The 23,799-nt window shown below is 40.8% G+C and overlaps 1 protein-coding gene across 2 annotated transcripts; it reads right to left on the bottom strand.

Moving 5' to 3' along the window:
- Nucleotides 1-6,977: 6,977 nt before the first annotated feature.
- On the bottom strand, nucleotides 6,978-23,458 carry LOC116941892 (ciliary neurotrophic factor receptor subunit alpha-like). Of its 2 annotated transcripts, XM_032953220.2 has the most exons (10): nucleotides 23,019-23,454; nucleotides 17,008-17,259; nucleotides 16,463-16,583; nucleotides 12,022-12,179; nucleotides 11,463-11,629; nucleotides 10,365-10,521; nucleotides 9,599-9,627; nucleotides 8,831-8,903; nucleotides 8,370-8,490; nucleotides 6,978-7,754 (listed from the first exon to the last, which is right to left on the bottom strand). In XM_032953220.2, the coding sequence occupies exons 1-10, from the start codon at nucleotides 23,116-23,118 to the stop codon at nucleotides 7,469-7,471; spliced, it is 1,464 nt and encodes a 487-aa protein (XP_032809111.2). In that variant the 5' UTR covers nucleotides 23,119-23,454; the 3' UTR covers nucleotides 6,978-7,468. The 2 variants fall into 2 exon arrangements, with proteins under 2 accessions (XP_032809111.2, XP_075922926.1); XM_076066811.1 differs by lacking the exons at nucleotides 6,978-7,754; nucleotides 8,831-8,903 and having other exon boundaries at nucleotides 23,019-23,458.
- Nucleotides 23,459-23,799: the final 341 nt, after the last annotated feature.

Raw genomic sequence — 23,799 nt, 5'->3', positions numbered from 1 at the left:
AGAATATAACACCAAGCAAACATCAATGCAGGATGTTTAGAAGAGCATTACAGCACACCTTCAGTCAGTGAAATATAACATACATTCTCGAGCAGACCAAGTGTAGGCATGCTAACCAATGTGTTGACAGTGTGCAGACAATATACGTAGGCAAATGCAATGCTCGTGTAAACAATTACACTCCTAAATCTTGTATTCAGAGTATAGTTAGACATGTGAAATGTAGCCTTATCTTCGCCACATCTTCTGAGAAGCCTGATATTAATCTGTACAAAGTATCACATTTCAAAGGTTAAGCGTGTTATAACTTGTGAAAAAGTTACGCGTTTTTATTAGCAGTGAAAGTGATCGAATGTGTAAATAATGTGACTATCTGGCACTGATATTCATCAGTTCACCATCCATCCGGAATAGATAAATGGGACAACACAGTATAGGAAAGTCGGCAGTAGCTGTGTTGTGGAGAGACTGGTCACGACCAGAGGAATGTCCAGTTTCCACCACCGGCTCAAGAGTTTGAGTTGCAGCGTTCACTTTCGCGAAAGCAGAATTCGGTGTTTTCCCCCCTCCACTTTTAAACCTTGCTCCAGAGTAGCTGCTCCGCAAAAAAATTCCACGCGCGTGGAGTTTCCAGACTTTTCCCCAAATGCCTCTATCACATCGAGATATTCTGAGAATATATAGCGAGAGGCTCTGTTGAAAGAAGGAACACACCTGACGTTTTCACATTGATGCTGGTGCCGAATTGTGGTTGTGAGGGCAATGCTGTCCGTTCTTTTTATTTTGAGTACCGACACGGCTTGTGGTAAAACATTTCATTATGAGACCTGCTTTGCCAGAAACAAGATATAGGAATAGGTTTTACCCTTTTAACTGGCACAAAAACTGACACCTTTATTCAAGGCATCATGTTTGCAATAACCACAACACAAGCAGTCAGAATGCAAACAAAAAAGACAACTCTGATAATAATATGCACTGTCCTTGAATTTGATTGGTCCACACCCGAGACGGCTTTTCTTAGAGCCTAGTCTCCATTGGTGTTGGACCAGAAGACGCCAAAAGGCGTACAACTTAAAAACAGCGCACTATCAGAGTATTGAGGGCTCGGGGTGAGCATTTACATTATGAGACCTCCTTTGCCAGAAACAAGATATAGGAATAGGTTTTACCCTTTTAACTGGCACAAAAACTGACACCTTTATTCAAGGCATCATGTTTGCAATAACCACAACACAAGCAGTTTGCATTCTGACTGCTTGTGTTGTGGTTATTGCAAACATGATGCCTTGAATAAAGGTCAGTTTTTGTGCCAGTTAAAAGGGTAAAACCTATTCCTATAAAATATTTCATTTTAAACTGCTGCTTTACACTCAACTGTATTTATATATTTATATACATGCTCTTACAGACCAGACAGTGCTGTTTCACAAAATGTGTACTCAAATCTTACCATTATGCAGGTAACATTGTGGTTGAACAAAAGTTCCAATTCACCTTATTATTTCAATGTGTCATTTGTTTGAAGAAAATATATTTAGAAAATCTCATAGAATGTTAACACGGTCATGTTTAAAACATATTTTGTTGAATACTTACGTGTTTAAGGATGTGTATGCATTTTAAGTTTAAATAAATTACAACTGACGAATTCCATCCAATTGCAGATAATTAGAATCAAGATCCTCCTGTTAAAGCAAGGTACCACTCAGAGTACAGGACACCAGCACTGGCTGTAAATGAGAAACAAATTCCATTTTGGGAAAAAAGGCAAGTTTCTAAAGTTCTTTTAATAATAAAAAAAATAGAGCAGTTTTTTTTATATTTCTCATCATCAGTCGTGATCTATCCACAGATGGATGGAAGCTCTTCCCAAGCCACGACTATCGTTCACACTCTTATGATGGCACAATTCCACGCTGCTCCATGCGCACGAGCTGAGCTCCATGGCTCAATCTCTGTGGTTGAAGTTCTCTCGGGGTGTTTCCTCCTTTTGGCTGCCACTCTGTTCTTCGTATTGACCATGGCCACTATCCGTAAAGGCAGGGCATCCTGCCCCAAGCTGACTTATCGTCATTAACAGTCGATATGTCAAGAACGTGTTCTCCTATTCGTGTGTTGCTCTTCCTACCTCTCGTTGTAATCCATCAATTAATCTCCCCCACACTTCATTCTGCTCTTCGCAGATTTTGTCATGTATTAATTTGTCAGTTTTTCAGGTCCAAATGCCACGTGTCATATTGATTTGAGTAACACGGGTTATTTATTTTCCTTCTTAGATGAATCTCGTGATTAAGATTAATTTCACACCGATTTGAACTTTATTGATCCACAGTTCATGCCTGATCCTGATCTGCCAGTCCAACTCAACATACATTGTCTCAAGAAGGATAATCCATATCAAGAAAGGCAGGCTGTGACTTAATTAAAAGAATTTGCAACACAGTCGTGAAAAATGCGCTATTTTCAAGTGACGGCTTCTTTATTTTAAGTAGAGGATTCTGAAATTGTTGGAAAGCATAACTTCATATATCCATACTGTACAAGGACTCCTCTACTTACGAACAAGTTAGGTTCCAGGGGTCTGTTTGTAAGTCGATTTGTTCGTAAGTCCAACTTTACTCCTGTCCATTCCAAACGTGTCGTACGACATGTTCACTAAACACGGGGAATGGCTTTAAAAGTTGCATAATCTCCTGGAGATGTAGATGCCACTGGTTCTTCATGCTCTGCAGATGTAGATGCCACCACCGCCATCTATTGCGCGGCGGTTGAACTTACGACTCTCAGTCCGAACAAGGCAACTGGACATACAGACAGATTTGTTCGCATCCCTGAAAGTTTGTAAGTCGAATATTCGTAAGTGGCGGAGTCCCTGTGTAGCTGAATCAGCCCAAGCTTCCCGTAAATCATATGACCTTCTGTGTGGCCACTCCCACTCTGAATACCCCCCTCTCTCCATCCCCTATGAAAACAAACACTTCGTTAGGGCTCTGATGTAGCCTCTTCTTACCTATCCCGATTTTTCCTGATCTTTGGGTCCCATTTTTACGTTACTTTTCCATCCTTTTCAACTCATTTAATGATCTTCTTTCTTCCCTTTTACAATTCTCTTTTTTCATACATTTATGGCATTGATTCTCCTCCCCTTCCAATGGCATGCCACGGGTACTAGCAAGCATTGTTCATACTTTACTTGTGAAAGTTAGGATAGAGGTCTTCATCTCAAAAATAACTTTGTTGTCATTTGCAATTCATTTATTTCCTTTCATTTGCTACCTCACATGTAAATATGTCACATTTTGAAAACACTTATTGGTACTTTTCGATTTAAAGCTTTCGTGACTGCAGGGATTCATAATCTTGGTTCTTTCCGTAAAGTCACGTAGAAGGGAAATAATAAAATATTGATGATGATTGCTTGTGTTGCAATTGAAACGTCGCTAGAATGTGATTGTTTTATATGTGTTTTTTGTATTATTTCCCTTCTACGTGACTTTACCGAAAGAACCAAGAATACGTATTGGTACTAGTTCTAAAAAAACACAATTAATACAACAAATAAACGGCTCTGAATAAAAGCGGTCTCCCCGTGACCACGTGGGTGAGCGCAGCATTTGCTATTTATTGTTATTACACTGCTGAGCTGAGCGTTAAAGAGGAAGCTGAAAAGTCGACTTCGATCGGACGGTCAGTCAGGCCCCGGCAGATTGTGGCGCAGTTCATATGTTTCCTCCCAAAGGAAACAGACTGTGAGACCACCTGCAGAGAACAACATGTTTACTTCCACATTAGGCCACTGGTAAATGTTAACTGTTTGTGATTGCCAATTTATGTGGATTAAAGCAAAATTACGTACTTTCAATCTGTAACAAAAAATGCAATTGATAAGTGTCAACCTTGCCGACAAGACCGCATTAACCAATTACAAACTTTGTTTTGTTCCTTCCAGTATATAGTGAACATTTTGTATGTATAGTGGACAAGAGTTCAAATAGTAGGACCAAACATAAGACACTACACTTGAGGGGAAAAGTTAAATAAACTCGGGAATGTTTTTTGAAGATGACGTGTGTCAATGTCCCCCCCCCCCCGCCCCCATTATTTAGTGCTGTGAAAATCCCATTCTTCCAATTTTAGGAACTTTATCTCTTTAAAAAAATCTGCTCAACAGGTTTAAAAATAATTTGAAAATAACAATCTTACTCCATAATAGAGGTTTTTTTTTGGGTTAGATCGCGTAAATATCTAAAAGTGTCATTAAAACCCGCCACCACCCGACACTTTTTTTATATTTACCCGATCTAACCCAAAAAAAACCTCTATGATGGATGATATTGGTCGCGAAAGCCTACGTGTTCAACAATCTTACTCACTTTAGCGACATGAGCTATTCATTAGCCTCTAGGGATATTCCACGGTGTTTCAATACATGTATGTATTTAAATATTTGTCTGAACTGGAGCAGGCTGTCAACAACATTGTTGTAAAAAAAAAATGTAAACCAATACTCTAAGTACATTTAGCATGTTTAATGTTTCTTGACATCCCGAGAAATATATACGAATGCATATATTATTGCTAAAACTGAAAGTCAGCAACACTGCTTAATATACATTATTATTATTTCAGATCAAAAATTCGAAGGAAGTTAATGGTGTGGCGTGATGACCAATAAACAAAAAGACATGCGGAACAACTGCAATGTAAAACCATACCAATATCACTATTTATTGGTGGTTAGGGTATTAAAAGGACGTGTGGGCTGATACTTGAACAGTGCACATAGACTCTACATTGAAGGTAATATTATTTGTGAAACATTTTTGGATCTATCAGAATAAAATGTTTTTTTACATCCCCCGTAGTATAACAATGAGCAAACATAATACAGAATCACAAGATCCCTGAAAAGCAATGATTTCAAGGCAATATTTTTTCACATATACTGTTTCGGGTAAAATGATCAAAATATGTCCTAATTGCAAGCCCTCCCCTCTTTAATGCAAACCCCCCCTTGAATTAATTTTTTACCTCATGTAATTATCACGTTTTTTGTTCCATATTTAGTTTAATGATTTAATAATGAGCAACCATATGACTACATCGCTGTCTATGATTTTCTTACAAATGCCCCTAATATATGCAAACCCCATACTTACAGATCAGTGCAATGCTAAGATATAGCTATGGAAAAAAACACTGCATTTTGGGAAGGTTTAGGATGGACAACAAATATTCCGATTAAATTCACATTCACAAATAGTACCTCGTACATATAGTAAATACAAGGCGCATACCTGTGTATGATAGTCTGTATGCACATTAAACCAAGATGCATAAATATGATTACATGAGTCAACACTTTATAATGCCACGAAATGGAAAGCAAATATAATACACTACCGTTTTCTCCAACTGGTTGTATACATAAAGAGGGCATTACATGAAAAAAAAGAACCATGGACATGCAAATATAACTCTTAAATAAACAACTCATGTACAATGTTTTTATCTAGTTCCCTTTAGACTGTTTTGTTCACTTTTTTTTTACTAAGAAGCACATTTTTGGCCAAACAAAAAATAGTAGCATGTTTTATAAATACTGTACTTAAAAATGTAAAATTGATGTCAAAGTTATGTTTAATATTTATTTTATTGCAACTGTCATCTGCTATTGCCGTTTATGTTTGGATAGGTTGCCGATCGTCTTTACTTAATATTGTTGCAAGCAATCAAATGTCTCAAAACCCCACACATTTTAAAGACGTACACTCAAACTCTTTACGGAAAAGCAAGCCACTTGCTGTTGAAGGTAGGAATCCACAAATTATGAATAGTACTAAAAAGGACTCACATTCCTCTTTAATCCATTTATAAAACATAATCTGGTCAGGTGTCTTGAGTGCAAATCCCGGTCATTACTCAATAATTTTGTGGGAAGTGAAACGAGGTTTGCCCAAGTTAAGGACTGGTTCCTGTTCGAGGAATGTGGATTTCACTTCTGTTTCAGGAGTCGAAGTGGAGTTGAGTACTTTCCATTTCTTGTATGTCATATGGAAACAGTTTTAGCATGTTATATGTATGTAAGGTTTAGGTGCATACATTTTTTTTGCAGTCGTTTAAAACATTGACATTTTCAGCCGGAAATGTTTTAACCAAAAAATATTACAAGAGAACGCTGCATTAAAAAAAAATGAAGACTAGCGTCATACCTAGACAATCGCATTTTACGATAGAGTATCTGGTTGCCAGGCACATTGTGTTGCTCCATTCTGCCTGTGAAGGAGAGGTTAATTGTCTGTGCACCCGTTAGACCTAAGTGCTAAGCAGACAGAGCTAGCAGGTCCCTTAACAATGAGAGCATCTAGGCAGGGAGCAGCTGTGATCTTCACAGCCTTCAGATGTTGTGGTGAACGTGAACGCTGGCTACATCCGTGCTCTTTATTAGCAGCTACCCATGGTTCATAGGGGATGCACCCAGAGATGCTTTTGGTGAAACAAGAATCGCTTTGCAATTCTTTGCAATCGTGATCGACGGGCAAAAGGATTTTTTTTTAATAAGTGAAAATATGTGAGCCCGATATTTGCAGCAGCTATGGCTTTACATTATCTTTGCCTCGGAACTCTGAAGTATCTCACCATAAAGCTTATACTGTAACTGTCATCTAATACTTCACCACGTTTTCTGCACTGAACGACATGATCGGGCTTTTGTTAGCATGGCACCCAAGCTATGGAACGCCTTGTCACTTGAAATCAGGAAATAAGAGTCGGTAGAGTTATTTAAGTCTACTTTGATAACCGATCTCTTTAAAGTGGTCTTCCCTCTTCAGTTTGGTCAGTTTCCCTGGTTATGTTTTTGTTTTCTGCTTTCCATGCATTGCACATTGTGATCATAAAATGGAATGCGCATTATACATGTGCATTGTTTTATTTTCTTTAAACGCAATAGAAATAACCACATGTTATGCAGCTCGAGTGCGTCAGGACATTTTTTTTATTTGAAATTGGAAACAAGTTAACATTTGAACATGTTACATACAGTCATCAAAGTTGATCCGACACATCGGTACCGTTTAAAATACAGGGTTGTGCTTGTTTAACACACGGGCTGTCCCAAACAAATCGACAACCTGTCACGTGACTTAACAGATCGATTGTCACGCTGCATTCTGGCAAAGGCTCATATCATGAGACCAAGATGGGACCATGGCCAAAACGCCATGAATTATAATTTTGACTATCCCACTATATTTTACAAAAAACTTCAAAGGAATGTTTTAATACAGTACTGGAAAAGTCATTGTGACTGGATAAATGTGAACAATGACCGACTACAACACCAGATTTGGCTGTATTGCTGTTAAGCACCTCCATTTAGCACGGTTGGCTACATACCGTGCTAAAGAAGTGCATACAAAGCAAATTATCCAAACTGGCAATCAGTTCTTGTTTAAGTCTGATCCTAAACCTGTGTTTCTTGGAATAAAAAAGACGTTTTTATACGTTTGTAAAAGTATTCCGAGTTTATCACGTTGTTGTTGATGGGAAGTCTTGGATCTCCAAAGGCCTGCACGAAGGGATTGGATTCGTCTAAATTAATGCGAGTGAGATCATCCTGGGGAGGTGTCTCGTGGATGGGATTGGTGCTGGTCATGTCCCCATTCATCAAAATAACAGGAGCAGCTAAGGGCTCCAATTCCTGTCTTGCCACGGCATCCTGATGTCTCGTATCTTCTTTTCGCCTCTTTCTGTGGATATACAATAATACGGAAGGTTGATCAACACCACTATCGTACGTAAATACAGTGCAGTATATAAATTGTGCGTACTGAAATTGGCACGTGAATATAGCCTTGCAATCAGCTGTGCTTACAAACGGTACGTACAATGTCGTGTACACTAACTAAGCAGTAAACATGTAATGCATTAATTAAATGTTCATAATGAAAGTTATTTTGGGTTAAATCGCGTAAATATAAATGTGTCGTGAACTCACCACCACCACCTGACAGTCATTAAATAAGGTTTGTCACGTAAACAAAACCCATGCCAATTAGTTACTAGTTCAGGACACCGGTGTGTTGGAGAGTAAACTCACAACGTTTTCAATTTTTGACGTTGCGCTGGTGATTATAATCAGCTTGATCAGGAGAATTGTGCTGTAATTGAAATCCAACTTTAATGGTGTATGATACATATTTTTTTACAAATGTACAGAAATATAATTGTGAAAATTTTACCTGCTTTTCACCAACCCAGAAAATAATTATTAATTGCTCTTGTATAGAGTACTATGTGTGCATCAATTATGAACACAAATACAATCATTTATACATCAATGATAAATCCTAAAATGTACTCACTTTAAGTACACGAAGGCAATGCCAGTTAATGTGGTCAGAGCAAGGCAGGCTGAACATAGAACAATACAAAATACGCTTATCTTGCTTGTCCCACCATGCAGATTGACTTTTTTCAGAGCATCTGAGAAACAAATTCAAGCATGTGTAATTTCTCAACGTCGCAAACATAACATTTGTTTAACCAGAATACACGAACAGTCATTTGTGGCAATAAACTAAATATAACAATTAATACGAGTCATAGCCATCATCCTTTAATACCACCCTTTGTGGGAAATATAATTGTGAGAAGTCAGCAGTGGTCGTACTCTTACAGACTGACCACTGCCATAGTAATGTGGAATTTCCGACATTGACTTAGAGCTGTGCATCGAGACGAGCACTGTACCATATTAATTTGAGAAGTAAATCGCTTAACATGTTTGCATGCTCACGGTTAGGACAAGTTTGGGCTTTCCTACCTGGATATTGTGTTGGCTCAGACTCCACTGAGCTCTCTATATAAATTGTTGCGCTTGCCACATTGTCAAATTTCTGTACATATATATAAAAAAAAACTCGATTAAAAGAAGAAATGCCATTAGCTGTTACATCACAGCATGTTTATTCATACAGTACCTGTCAACCCATACAGTTCAGCCGTATTCTTGTTCAAGGAAATTGAGTTTTCATGTCCAAACGACATACAGCCGTTTCAATACGGGGGAAAAAATGTGTTTTGTCTATTTGTTTGCGTTTCTCCCTTGCGATGGGACTTTGTAGGATGAACGTTGAGATTTATAAGGGCATGGGGTGACCAATAAGGTCTGAATTGGTCTGTTATAAGGTAGGGCACTGATAAGGGGTTGACAGGTGTGTTTATTACACCATTGTATTTTTTGTCAGAAACACTACGGCCATAATAATGTGAATACGCTCATTATATTCTACGCTTTAACGGGAAGAGCAGTCAACATTAGGTGTGTATTTAACGATTATTGTTGAACTATAAAGATTGATACAGCCGATGTTTAATCAATATCTCACGACTGTGTATGTTTGTTGGAAATATGTTGGCAAAATTGGTCGTATGCTTTGGCATATTACAAGACTTTCTTTTAAGCAATAGTATTGGTCAGGGTGGTTAATACTTTCAAGTCAACCAGAAATTGGAAAACAGCAGTATGAAGATGTGGAGGTGAGATTTGTAACTTTAATAAAACACAGAATTACTTCATATTTTGTTTCACCTTAGGAATGTCCACTTTGGATTCATCTTCTGCAAAAAAAATATAAACATTGTTTTAGAGTGCTTTAAGTTGCAGATGTAACCCACAATTGTGTGGTATACATGTCGTGAATTTAAATAACACGTATGCAATTTTCAATAATCGTATAATATGATGGTAACTTTGGATGTCAAGTACTTAAAATGCACCTCAGATTTTGATCGAGGATAAGAGGTCGTGACAGGGAGCTGGGACAATTATTTGATCGAGTAATTTTTCTCAATAAAAAAAATTATATCGACCTTTACTCAGGACCCCAACATTTCTTACTCCCTAAAGGCGGTAAATCCCAGACAAAGTCATGGGCTGCGTTACACAGCAGCAGATGCAGCTGGCATCGCCCAGCTCTGCCTATCACCTCCCGTCCAGTGGCATGCGTTGAAAAACAGAGATGAGACTTTTTTTTTTTAAACAACGTACATTATCCAATCAGTCGAGCAAATGAACCAAACATCGGTAGAGCATCGATTACTGCAATCATCGGATAGCCTGCTGTAGTCATAATGGCCAATACTACTCATATCAATACATATTCGCAATACATTGCACAGAGATGTTTTTTGTACATGCACGATTTGTGACCAGTTGATTCACCTTCCTACGATCAAATTCACGTCAATATTCCACGAACTTATTTGTGAAACTATCAGCTGACGAAGAGAGTAATAATGCATGCGTGTAACGTATTTTTTTTTTTACAATTTACTATATGCAAAGTCAAACACACCGTTTGATGTGTTTACGTAGGTCGGTGGACTCCAGTCACTCCATCTTCCATAATCGAGGAAATCCTTGGCACGCACGCGTATCACACGCGAGGTGCCAGGATGGGAATCAAGGATTTTTAACACCCATACATTTTCGCGAGACGTGGCGATCTTGATCTTCGATTTATCAGGATACCATAACAAACAGTGAGACACAAGCGCACACACACAGATGTAACAATTTGTGATACTGTACATACTGTGTTACGGACAAAGTGAAAAAAGTCAACGTGTGTTTCTGCTCAAATGGGCAATGGGATGGCAACCCTTCACGTTGGCAGCAAATCACTTGGGTCAGCTTGATGACCACCGTGCAATGTGTTTTTTTTAGTATCAAAGTAGGGCCTTGTGCAATACATGTTGAGCAAATCGTTCGCGAGTAAGAGCCGATTCTTTCGTATTTGACGTTAAACAGCAGGAGAGCCACAAATATGAACAGCGAAGGGAAGGCTGTTTCAGAACCGAAGTGAACAATGAAGTGACCTTAATTTGTGCAAAAACTCAGCATCGCAATCGTGGAGCATTCTGGTGAATGGCATAAGTTCAATGAATTCCATTCTGTACCTTCACAGGAAAATAAAATCAATTTAGTATATCGTCTTTTCGGCCCTTCTAGACTTTTATTAACTCATAGCATCTGTTCAAGCAACAAACTCTGGAACCGTTTTGACACTATGGGTCTCATCAGCATTGTTCATGTTTGTTCAATCAATACTGCTGGTTTATCATATATTATTGTTCAGAGCACTCCTTCTAAACAAGGGGGCCCGACCAGCGCAAAAAAACTCATGATGTGCTGCAGTGCAGCATTATGGGTAATGCACAGAAGCAAATCCATATATATAATATTTTATTCTGAAGTGATAAGTGGGTTGAATAAATATAGTTATGAATACTAATACTAATAATTATTTGTTATTATTTTTCTGTCTACGTGACTTTACCGAAAGACCCAAAGAGTATGAATTCCTGCAGTCACGAAAGCTTGAAGTCAACATTTAGCGTTATGAATATATAATGCATAAGTGCAACAAGACATAAAAACGGGAAAATGTTACCTGTCTGTAATTTCTCTCTTCCATTGATTTGTACTCCAGCTCAGCTGTGAGCGTGAATCCCTTGTCTGCGTGGTTCCACGTGCTTGGATAAGAGCAGATCACCCACACATGCCTCTGGCGACCCTGGCCTGGAATTACTTTCAGAATGTTGGGTGGGTCGGGTTTCACTAAACAAATTAAGAAATAACAAAACGTCGATCCTAATTACCACTTGCTTCAGTCAACGGTTTCATCACAACGCAAGTGATAAACAAAACTCGAACTTCTTAATTCCAATTACATCGTTACTTATGCCATTTCCTGCTAATGTTAATATCGTTAGGAGCATGCTATTGTTGGTTACGTTAACAACACAGTTATTGCTTCATATTTCGTCCGTTTGTCATTTTCCACGGCTCAAAAATATTAATATTTTCACATGATACTCGGTCGTTCAAAGTCAACTACTCACTTAACATTTAACTTGTTTGCAGGTCTATATGCAGACCTATGCAATGTTTTGCGGACCCATTTCCATTGATCACGTTGCAACCGAAAATAAATATATGGTTGTTCTTACTGATTGACTTGAGGGAAAACTTTACAGTTTCACTTCCTTCACATCCAAGTGCATTTTTAGCAACCACAGTCACGGCGTAGGGATACGGTTCGTTGTATTTGCCGGCGAAGGAACATTCATTTCGGCGGCGCTTTGGGATGCATTTGATATCGGCGTCCCTAAAACAAGAAAACAGAAAACGATGTTGACAACACAGCCATTCTACAGGGTGCTTAAAAACGATGTTAACACAACTGGAAATTTGCAACAAACCCACAAATAAATGTGCTGCTGCCTCCGGGGCTCTAGAGATCACCTGGAGAAGATTCCAGGCAACGTGTTGACAATTATGGCGAACAAGTGGGAGACTCTTTGACTATTTGAAGCTCTTCACATACATTTATTATCATGTTGCAGTGTATTTGCCGTTCTTTTTCCATTCAAAACGATAGTCCCATAAAAAAATGTCTGAAGCACCCTGTATACTTTTAAACATAACTTGCAACCCACACATCCTTTGGACATGACTCTCCGTCCGTCCCAACCAGCCAGCAAAACTTGTAATCTTATCCAGAGCCCTGTCTTGTCTCCACCTTTTATCTTTCTGTCTCTGTGCTGTATATCTCAATTTATCTAAATGTCTCGCGTTGTCTCTGTTTTGATTTTAAAAAAAAAATTCCCCTATGCTACCTCTCCTTCTATAATCATCTTCTCCTTCCACTCTAACTCACTCACTTCCCTACCACCCTACCTCTCTCCCTGTTTCTCTCTTTTTTGTAGACATGGTCCTTTATTAATTGGTACAACCAACCAATTTCTATTTACAGTATTCTCATTCTACGTGACTTTACCGAAAGAACCAAAGAAGACAACCAACAAAGTTAACAGTGACGATTTTAAACGTCACTGTTCACCTTCAACTTCACCAGAAATGGGAGTTAAGTAGTTTTAAGGCAAGTAAAAAAAAATTATGACAAATTCTAGTCTGCGTACAAAAGCAAGCAGAGAAATTAAGTGTACAGGAAATGTGAACCAGCTTTCGGACTGTTGCAACTCACGCAGCAAGTTGTATCTCAGGACAAGACTCGAAGTCTACGTGGAATGATCTAGGAATGCACAATGCTCACCTATTAAGGGCAATAATCAAGTGCATCAGTGCGTTTTGTATCAATTCAATTAAAACTTGCCCTTGCATGTTTAGTAGCACTATGGAGCGGTCTCTCGCTCTCCTCATTCCCACCTATCCCTTTCCCATCTCAATCTCTCTTGCCTCTCCCCATTCCTCCCTGCCCCTGCTTGTCGCTTTCCCTTTTTCTCTCCTCTTTCCGTTTTGCTCTCTTCCTTTCTTTCCCTGTCACGCTGCTGTACTCTCTCTCTCTCTTGCTCCGGCAGTACATATACTAAACATTTGCGTGGGAAACGCGGCTTGGGTTGGGGGGGGCGTGACGTCACCGCGCACGAACCCAGCCCAACGTCATCACGCGGATGTGCGCGGCGACGTCACTACCGCGCACGCGCACTTGCATGGCAGCCAGGCAGGAATCCAGCCGGTAATCTAATACTGCGTAGTATATCCATTCGCTACGTTTGTGTTTTGTTCAACGAGAAAGCACATCACATTCTTGTTCAAAGATCACTTCACTCGCAATATTGGCTCACTTGGTAGTCGTGACCTTCCTGCTCGAGTGTGTTGCCCGGATTTTGTCGATGCTATTTGCAAATCGTTTCTACTTAACGAAGTGGACATGTGTAGTGACATAGCCCCGACTGCTGTCCAGCAGTGGCAACTGCGGTGGACAGTTCGCGCCCACACCGTCGGGCATATACACGGCTGTGTGTGTGTGCCGGCAGCGCGGAGGAACTGGGGCAAGGGTCACGGAAAGATCTCATCGGGAAGCCCCCGGAACCCGCTAGTGGGTTCGAGAAGGGAGGCGCGGCCAGGGCGGAGCCAGGCCGCGCCGAGGGGAATAAAAGCAGCGGAGAGCGAGAGCTCCGGGCTGCCGGGTTCTGGGAGTGGACTCGTTTCGTCGTCACTGTCGTCTTCACTAGATCATTGCGCGGCCGGATGGTTGTTGGCTGTCTCGTTTTTACGCCGTCAGTGTAACACGGTCAGGGTTGCGTCTAGGCTAGGCTATACATCGGAAGGAACCTGTGAACCTAAGAGTGTCAATAAAGAAGGTGCCTCCTGCAACTACCCCGTCTCTGACTTGTGCTACACTACACACATGTACTGCTGGACCAACCTGAACACAGCTGCTTTGCCTTGTGGTTATGCGCTTCACACGCTCGAGAGTAACATCCCCCCCCCAAGCAAGACAAAGTCTAAATAACGTGGGAAAATTATGCTGCAGATACTCTAAAAAGAAAACATATTGCTCTGTCTTTGTTTACCTATCGCCAGCAATAACTGCAATGGGGTCTGCGATGTTACACAATTATATAATGCCCAACACTGAGGTGACAAAAACCTGGAGCTATCAAAGGAAGAATAATACTGTATCTCACAATTTCCTGATAGAGGGGAGATCTACAGTGAATGTACAGCATTAACTTGAGCGGTGGATTATTATTAATACAATGCAACTGACAAAAAAAGACTTGGGCTTTGAATGTCTGCGAAGACTTACAGGTGACCCAGGGCGGCTGCCTTAAACGAGAGGACGATCCAAGGAAAACCAGAACAGGTGGCAACCTGATATGCATATCACATTATGTGTTAACAATCGTTTGTTTTTAAAGTCGCTGGTGAAATAGAGGGGTAGAGTGGCAACTGAACTCTGTTGGCAGCCCAGAGCCAATCGGTATTATTGTGGTGCCAACCCACAGAATGACTGTTGACTCAATTTAGTGACCAAGGAGGGATGATGGGATGGGTCATTCCCTGCCTTATATTCTTCGGATTATGAGTCAAGTGCTATAACAACAGTGCCTCCAATTGGGAGTTTGTTTCTATTTAATGTTTCTCATATATGCCAATAGATTTCATTACAATTTAATATACTCCACCTCACTGTTATTGCTTACGCTTCAGTGAATGCCATGTTGTTGTGATGCGCTGCGATATGTTGAATCAAGACCTGCAATTGTTCACTGCCGTAGCAAAAGGCTTTTGCAAGCATTCAGGTCACCACCCGTGGACACTGCTAAATAGTGGCCCTGGAGTGGACTCTAATGGGACAATAATTCAGAACCTGAACACTTTCAGCATTTACCGTTAGTGATGTGTAACAGAACTCAACTGATACTCATTTATATATACACAAAAAAACTTATATTTGTAATCAACAAGCTGCAATGTACTGTATTTATTTAAATAAACTTTTAAGCTTAGGTTCTTTAATTGGACGACAATTACACTGCAGTAAAATACGATATACATTGACTGATTCACCTAAACTTATTTCTTAACTGGATAGAAGAAATTCATTTATTTTATCAGAAAAAAAAAACTTAAATTGCAAACGAAACAGTTTTTTGTTGATTTTCTCAACACTGACCACTGCATTTCACAATATTTCACAACATACCCACGAGCACAACCAGCGGAAACACAAAGTATTCTTCATGCAAGACATAATAACAAGTACTGCACTGAAAGCAAAACACGGCATAACAACACCAACACTCCACCATTCGCCACTCAGCGGGGGCGATATAAGCACAGTGCTTGTGCCAAGCTGTATGCACTTGAAGGCCACGTGCAGTGTCGAAGGCCCGCTGACAGGAGGTCACGGGACAGAAGCATGTGACATTGGTTGACCAAGATGGCAATAATGGAACATTTCAACGAAATATACTTTAAGTTTGTATTACTATATTCCGGTATACTGTGTACATATCGAAACATCAGATACAACTGCTTGCACTTTTGCTGGGGAAAACTAAAAAAAAAATATAACAAGGTTATTGAAAAATTTATATTTACAGGGAATGCATTGTCTACATTGCCACATGATGCGCCAATCTACAAGTTACTTCCACTAGAATGTACCTAATATCAATGTTGAACTATGAACATCTTCAGGCCTGAATACCGTAGTTCTTTTAACCATTATTTCACTAAAAAGTTACAGCATGGGAGCTGTTTTGTGCAGATAATTGGCCCCATTCTCCATTTGCAATTCAAATATGAATTTGGACCATTGATTCGATGAGAACAGAGCCACTACTACTCATGTATTGGTGATGTATAGTTTTCTGGCTGGACATGCAACATCATCCGTCTTGAAGTGTATTTACATTCTCTTGAAACCACCAGCTAAGGACATTCGGGATATTCATTTGTGTCAATACTTTCCACTTGCGTAATCACATTTCCCAAATATTGATGTTGGCACAAAAGTGAAACAAAGAACGAGGTGATTCCTGAATAGAAACGAAGCATTTGCCAGTTGTCTAGAAAAATAATACCCGGTACTTATTTATATATACATGTACTGTATATATGTAAAGCGTCACTTACTTTGATTTGACGACTACGGTAAACTTGATGGGAAGAAACGTTTCTCTGCCAGATGACCACTTACAAATCACCTTGTGTGGGTTAATGGCTCTGCAGCTCACATTGGGTCTCTTTGGTGGATCTGGTAAAAGCGAATGTAATGCAGCGGTACGTGGGGGAGGGGGTAAACATGCACACACAGTTGGAGCAAACATACTGAATAAAGACTTTCACAAATATTAAATGCAATGCTTTTTTATGTTGACTGCTGACTTGTCAGCTTGTAATGTTAATTGCTTGTGCTGAATCATTTCATGGACATGTGTTGATATTTTTTTTATGTCACAATGCATTGATGGTAGATCATTTAAACAATAGTAATTCTGAAATCCAGTTAATGATTTGAATGGACATTTATAAACGCAGGATTGATTTGTGTACCGAAAAAAAGATGGGATACCATGCGCCTTGCCAATACCTAATGAGTATCCCACACACATATAACAATCTGCACTCATTAGATATACACAGACATTAGATATACACAGACACAGTGTGTCACTTACATCCAACTTCCAAAGTGACGTTTATCAGTTGTTCCCCACTGACATTGTTGTGACAGCTGTACACTCCGTTGGCCGAGAGAGACGTGCCCTCAATAGTGATGGAGCCCATTGCGTTTAAAGTGTGGCTCACGCTTGGAGGCACGGCGCTGCCATTGAGTCTCCACTGCACGCCGCTCTGCACGCTCGAGGCGTTGCAGGGCAAAGTCACTTCGGTTCCAGCTTCTGTAACCACCGCACTGGGATCACTCTCGCCTGCCAAAAAGGAAAGGATGAACGGATGAGAACTGAAGCACTAATTCTGGGTATAAGTGGCGCGGCCACGCAAATTTTCCCGCTCACGTCACTGCTGGCGAAAAGACATTCACTGGAGGGAGCTCTGGAGGGTCTCTCGAGAGCAGTGGGTTCTCACCCGGGGGTTTACGGACCCATGGGGGTACACGGCAATGTCCCAGGGGGTACGTGAGGTGATTTGTAAATGCGTGAAGTTATACCATGCGTGAGAGTCATCGGTGAATGGTCACGCACGAATCTGCCAATCGATGTAAATAACGACGATTCAATTTACATCCATATGGTAACCTAGAACGATATGAAAAAAAAAATACCATTCTAAACTCATTGATCGTTAGCAATGTGGCTTCCAAGAGTGACCAGCGAGCGTGGCCTAATTAAGCCACCCGTGCAGGAGCGTCCGTTGATATTTCTTTACACGTGCAGTGTAATAGCTCCGGCTGGTGGACAGCAGCGGCGACTGTGGTGGACAGACAGCGCGCACGCCGATGAGTGCGTGCACGGTGCGTGTTGGCAGAGCGGAGGAACGAGGGCAAGGGTCATGGAGGACCCCATCTGGAGGCCCCAGGAACCTGCTGGCGGGTGCTAGAAGGGAGGCGCGGTCAGGGCGGAGCCAGGGCCATGCTGGGAGCATAAAAGGAGCCGAGAACGGGGGGCTCGAGCCTGCTGGCTGGTTCTGGGAGTGGATTCGTCTCGTCGTTGCTAAACGTCTCCGCTAGATATTGCGCTATGAAGGATAGTAGTTGGCTATCTCAGTCAGCGGCGTCAGTGTTCGGCGGCTAGTGTTGTGTACAGGCTAGGCTGAGCTACTGTGGAGAGTGTGTGGATGAGACCGTGGAAGTTGTTAATAAAGAAGGCGCCTCCTATAAACTCTGTCTCTGAATCGTTGACAATGCACATGTATTCGCTTGCAGTTACTAGCTAGTTAGTAGGCCTCACAAAATGCATAATTGTTTAAAATTTAGATGTTCATGATTCATACATGTATTGCTCAGAACCACGTTGGGTCAGGCAAAGGAGTATTCGGTGGAAACAAAATTCAACAAGGGGTAGAGTAGCCAAAAAATGATTGAGAACGACTGCTCTAGAGTGTATAAGGCCTACTCTTCCACACTGGCTAGCCCGATATCTTGGAATAGGTGGGAGTATCCACGTTTTATCCCACCAATCGCGATCATAGACGAACTGTGGTCCATAATACAGGTTGTTTGGGTTAGATTGCATGAATATATAAATGTGTCGTTAAGCGCGCCACCACCTGACAGCCAATTAGTGAGGTTTGTAGCATAAATAGAACATCATGTGACCTCCTTTGCCAGTACCAAAATATGGTAATAGGTTTTTCCCCTTTTTTCTGGCAACAAAACAGGTGTTAAGATGTTAACAGGTCCCTGCAGGGTGGGCTGGTAGGACAAGTCTCTGCGCTGTCTATTGCTGATTTTACACCCAACAGCACGAGATTTCACTTCGTTAAAGTATTGAAAGGGGACGGACGGACGGACACATTAATCTATTGCAGGCTGGTACACTCAGTTTACAACTTCGTTCCTACCAGTAAAATACCAAACTGAAACCTTTTACAGAACATGTCAATTCGTTACTAGTACAACATACCGGTGTGCTGTACTACTAACGAATTGGCATGTTCTGTTTACGTGACAACCCTTACTAATTAGCTGTGTAAGGTGGTGGCGGGTTTAACGACGCATTTATATATTTGCGCACTCTAAACCCCCGAAAAAACCTCTTATGGATGATATTAATCGCGAAAGCCTCCTACCACGTGTTAAGCTGACGAACTGTGGTGATCGCATCAATACTGCTGGGTCGACAGAGGCGGGCGGTGGTGGAGTTGGTGGCGGGGGAGCAAATTCTGAAACTTGCACTGCTTCAATTGACATGCCGAGACAGTAACAACAAACTGGCGACCTCTGCATTGCAAGTCCAGTGTGGTAATCGTTACACCATGGACGTCTTCCACGTCTGGGTAAAATATGCTGAAAGCCAAACTTCATGAGCTCTGCAATGCTTATAGTTTTCCATGATTTGTTAACTGAATATTTGAGTCGGTGGTGTGTGACTCGTGGCTCCATGCTGAGTAGGCTACAAACTCCGCTTAGGCTTTTTCCAGTCTTAAGTAACACGTGCAAGTGTATTGATAATGCACCAGGGCTGAGCACCCATCAGACCACTACTTCTAGGCAATTGCATGGACTGCATGTGCCCGTCTTGTGACACTAATTCATAAAACCCCCGTTTCGTTGCATTCTATTTACCCAAATAATTACCATGTACAAGCATGTGGAGAATGAGGTGGAGTTTTAGCCTCTCCAAACGGGAGTAAATTGCCACCACTGTCAGTAAGCAACATTACTCAAATTTGTGAGCAGTTCAGTTCAGGTGTAGCAGCCTGTTGAGTACCTATGCAATGAAATCGATTTCAATTTGGGTTCAGACTGAGAAATGTATCCGTTAAAACTATTATCAGTTGCTATGTGAACCAACGTTTCCTTTGGATGTAGTATAGTAAGTGATTTTGTGATTTATCTGACCGAAGTTTGATGCTGTCCCCTCATAGGTAGGCTTTCTCCAACTCACACCCCCCTCTCCCATTGAAGAAAAAAAACAACAATAACAACAACAGGACAAACATTCAGAGTACAACCCTCTTTAATAAAATGTCGAGACTCATTCGAGGGATTTCCTGGTTACATACATCATTACAACGACTTTAATTATGATAACGATTGACAAATGGGTCCGATTTAGTTTTCGGATTGTTATTGTCTGGCATGACCAATGTATATCAATTTGTATTTCCACATTAAACTCTGAAGTGAATTAGACACATTCATGTACGGCCGATCTATCTGTACTCAAATCGCTCTGAAGTCCAGTTTACCAAGTCAATGAAATTGAATGACAGTACAAAAACACTGTAAGACAATATATATTTTTTTTATAACTGCAAAAAAGGAATAGGAACTTAGCTTCTGTTATCAGTTGTTTGTTTTGTTAGCTGCATGGTGGTAAATCAGATAAGTGATATTTTCCACGCTTTGTATAATGCTCCACTAATAAGCTAAAAGCAGCATTGTCTACACAATTCACAGAGATCCACAGGGAAGGATTAAGCAGAAGCAGGCCATTACACCGCTCAGTAACGTGTTCACACACACAACACATTTCCACAAAAAATGTAACTCCATGCAACACGCATCATTCGATAGCTAAACAAATTGATTTTGTTTAGAAATAAAAAATCACCTGTAAACCAGGAAGAGGAACACATAGAATCGGCGAACACACACACAAGTTAGAACCATCACAAGGGCCATTAGGAAAAGTAATCGTGCTTGAGCAGGACACGCCACGAATAATAATAATAATAACAACAATGTGAATTTGTAATGTGCATTTCACCCGTAGGTCACAATGCACCATGTGTGGAAGGCAGAACATAAAACAGAACCAGGGCAAAGGCTATGTACCTTCAACATACATAAAACTTGGGGTGAAGGTCAATTTAAAGAGGTGAGTCTGATTACCAAAGGGAAAACGTTCCATAGTCTGTGAGCTGGACAGTGCAGGCAAAACCCCGATCCACCCCAGGAACCTCGACCTTGAAGTACTCAAAATTAATGTGATCCCAACATGTCAGGGACCTCGCTGGAGAATATAAATGGTTCAGTTCCTGCAAATATTGTGGAGCTAACCCATCAATACCCTGGCAGGTCAGCAAGCAGGACGTTGTAGTCCACCCAGAACTTGACCGGTAGCCAGGACAGAGGCAACAGAACAGGTGCGATGTCCTCGAATGGATGATGGGCCAGTGGTCAAAAACTAATGATGGCATTACAAGCAGAGAAACAAAACAGACGCACGTGAGGATGTCTGCCGTGGAGATGGAATTATGAAATCTTAAGCGAGATGGATTGCTGAATCGTGAGGCTCTGATAGATGTGATGGCTTTAATCCAGCAGTGGATCAATCATGGGTGATTATGATATACCAGCTGAAATTATGTACCAGCACAGTGTGTGCAATGTACAGTGAGGGAAAAAAGTATTTGATCCCCTGCTGATTTTGTACGTTTGCCCACTGACCAAGAAATGATCAGTCTATAATTTTAATGGTAGGTTTATTTGAACAGTGAGAGACAGAATAAGAACAGCAAAATCCAGAAAAACGCATGTCAAAAATGTTATAAATTGAATTGCATTTTAATGAGGGAAATAAGTAATTGACCCCCTCTCAATCAGAAAGATTTCTGGCTCCCAGGTGTCTTTTATGCAGGTAACGAGCTGAGATTAGGAGCACACGCTTAAAGGGAGTGCTCCTAATCTCAGCTTGGTGGATTGTTGCCTTGGTCGTGTGTTTTGGGTCATTGTCATGCTGGAATACCCATCCACGACCCATTTTCAATGCCCTGGCTGAGGGAAGGAGGTTCTCACCCAAGATTTGACGGGACATGGCCCCGTACATCGTCCCTTTGATGCGGTGAAGTTGTCCTGTCCCCTTAGCAGAAAAACACCCCCAAAGCATAATGTTTCCACCTCCATGTTTGACGGTGGGGATGGTGTTCTTGGGGTCATAGGCAGCATTCCACCTCCTCCAAACACGGCGAGTTGAGTTGATGCCAAAGAGTTCCATTTTGGTCTCATCTGACCACAACACTTTCACCCAGTTGTCCTCTGAATCATTAAGATGTTCATTGGCAAACTTCAGACGGGCATGTATATGTGCTTTCTTGAGCAGGGGGACCTTGCGGGTGCTGCAGGATTTCAGTCCTTCACGGAGTAGTGTGTTACCAATTGTTTTCTTGGTGACTATGGTCCCAGCTGCCTTGAGATCATTGACAAGATCCTCCCGTGTAGTTCTGGGCTGATTCTTCAGCGTTCTTATGATCATTGCAACTCCACAAGGTGAGATCTTGCATGGAGCCCCATGCCGAGGGAGATTGACAGTTCTTTTGTGTTTCTTCCATTTGCGAAAAATCGCACCAACTGTTGTCACCTTTCTAGATTTGAAGCTTTCGTGAATGCAAGGATTCATACTCTTCGGTTTTTTTCGGTAAAGTCACGTAGATAAAATAAAATAAAACAATTAAATCACGACGTTTCAGAGGCAACACAAGCTTCCGTCTTCGAATAATCGCACCAACTGTTGTCAACTTCTCACCAAACTGCTTGGCAATGGTCTTGTAGCCCATTCCAGCTTTGTGTAGGTCTACAATCTTGTCCCTGACATCCTTGGAGAGCTCTCCCTTTAAGAGTGTGCTCCTAATCTCAGCTCGTTACCTGTATAAAAGACACCTGGGAGCCAGAAATATTTCTTATTGAGAGGGGGTCAAATACTTATTTCCCTAATTAAAATGCAAATCAATTTATAACATTTTTGACATGCGTTTAATGGATTGTTTTGTTGTTATTCTCTCTCACTGTGCAAATAAACCTACCATTAAAATTATAGACTGATCATTTCTTTGTCAGTGGGCAAACGTACAAAATCAGCAGAGGATCAAATACTTTTTTCCCTCACTGTATGGCCATAATTAATCACTCGTTGAATTGCAAAGAAGGGTGCAAACTAACCCAATCAGATTATCTGATGTTATGCAACAATTGTACACGCTGGACATTACCTGTGTTGTATTTACTCTGATATATATAATCATCATCAGCGTAGCAATAAATGTCTTTAACAATTAAAACACTTACCTTTTTCTCTGCAGATTTTCAGGCGGGGTTCTACACACCGATTCAAGCATAACGCTAAAAGCACCATGACTGTAAATTCACGACAGTAATTGATATTCATGTTTTAAACCGTGAGGATAAATAGATCTACAACACTCCGCCGTGTTTATTTACTTTGAGCATTCTGTTCTACATTTCTAGTTACGCTCAAAGCAGCGTCGATGTTCCTTGCGAGCTAAGGCTGCAGTTTGCATGTTCGTTCCATTAATGACGGCGTCACTTTTTGTTCTGCCTCCTTAAAACACAAATAACGCGGTAGTGGGCAATAAAACTGTCGATACGGCCAAATGTACCCTCACAAGGAGGAACTTGGAAACCAGTTATAGCGGTGAACTGACCCTTAGACTCACTGGCTTTGCCACATCCGCATTGAAAACTTCAACTCCGGAAAAAAAACTGAACACTCACAAACTGTTCTTTACAGGAGCTAAAACTTTATCTAAGATCTGAAAAGGCGGGGGGGGGGGGGAGATAATATAAATTTTATTTAAAAAATATGATTGTTTATTTTAACAAAACAAATTGTACTTTATGTTCTATTTCAGTGGCTTTGCCTGAACGGTTGATTTAATGTTTTCTCAATTGTGGGAGATCTGACCAGGGAAATTACGTAAATGGTCTTCGTTTGTGAAGGATATACAGCAATTATACTGACTGTACTGTCGTTTGTAAACAAAATAATGAATTGCCTTATCCCCTCAAAAATTAATTACGATTTTAAATAAATGTGAGTCTCTAGATA

Source organism: Petromyzon marinus, chromosome 13 (assembly GCF_048934315.1).
Source record: "Petromyzon marinus isolate PM22_M1 ecotype Great Lakes invasive population chromosome 13, UKy_Petmar_22M1.pri1.0, whole genome shotgun sequence".
Classification (NCBI taxonomy): Eukaryota; Metazoa; Chordata; class Hyperoartia; order Petromyzontiformes; family Petromyzontidae; genus Petromyzon; species Petromyzon marinus.
This window is presented reverse-complemented; position numbering and strand designations above follow the sequence as displayed.

Coding starts and splice junctions, on each gene's coding strand:
- LOC116941892 (XM_032953220.2), bottom strand. CDS start 23,118: ATGAATATCAATTACTGTCGTGAATTTACAGTCATGGTGCTTTTAGCG. Junction 17,260..23,018: donor GAAAATCTGCAGAGAAAAAG/GTAAGTGTTTTA, acceptor CCTTTTTGGCAG/GCGAGAGTGATCCCAGTGCG. Junction 7,755..8,369: donor ATTGCCTTCGTGTACTTAAA/GTGAGTACATTT, acceptor GTATATCCACAG/AAAGAGGCGAAAAGAAGATA.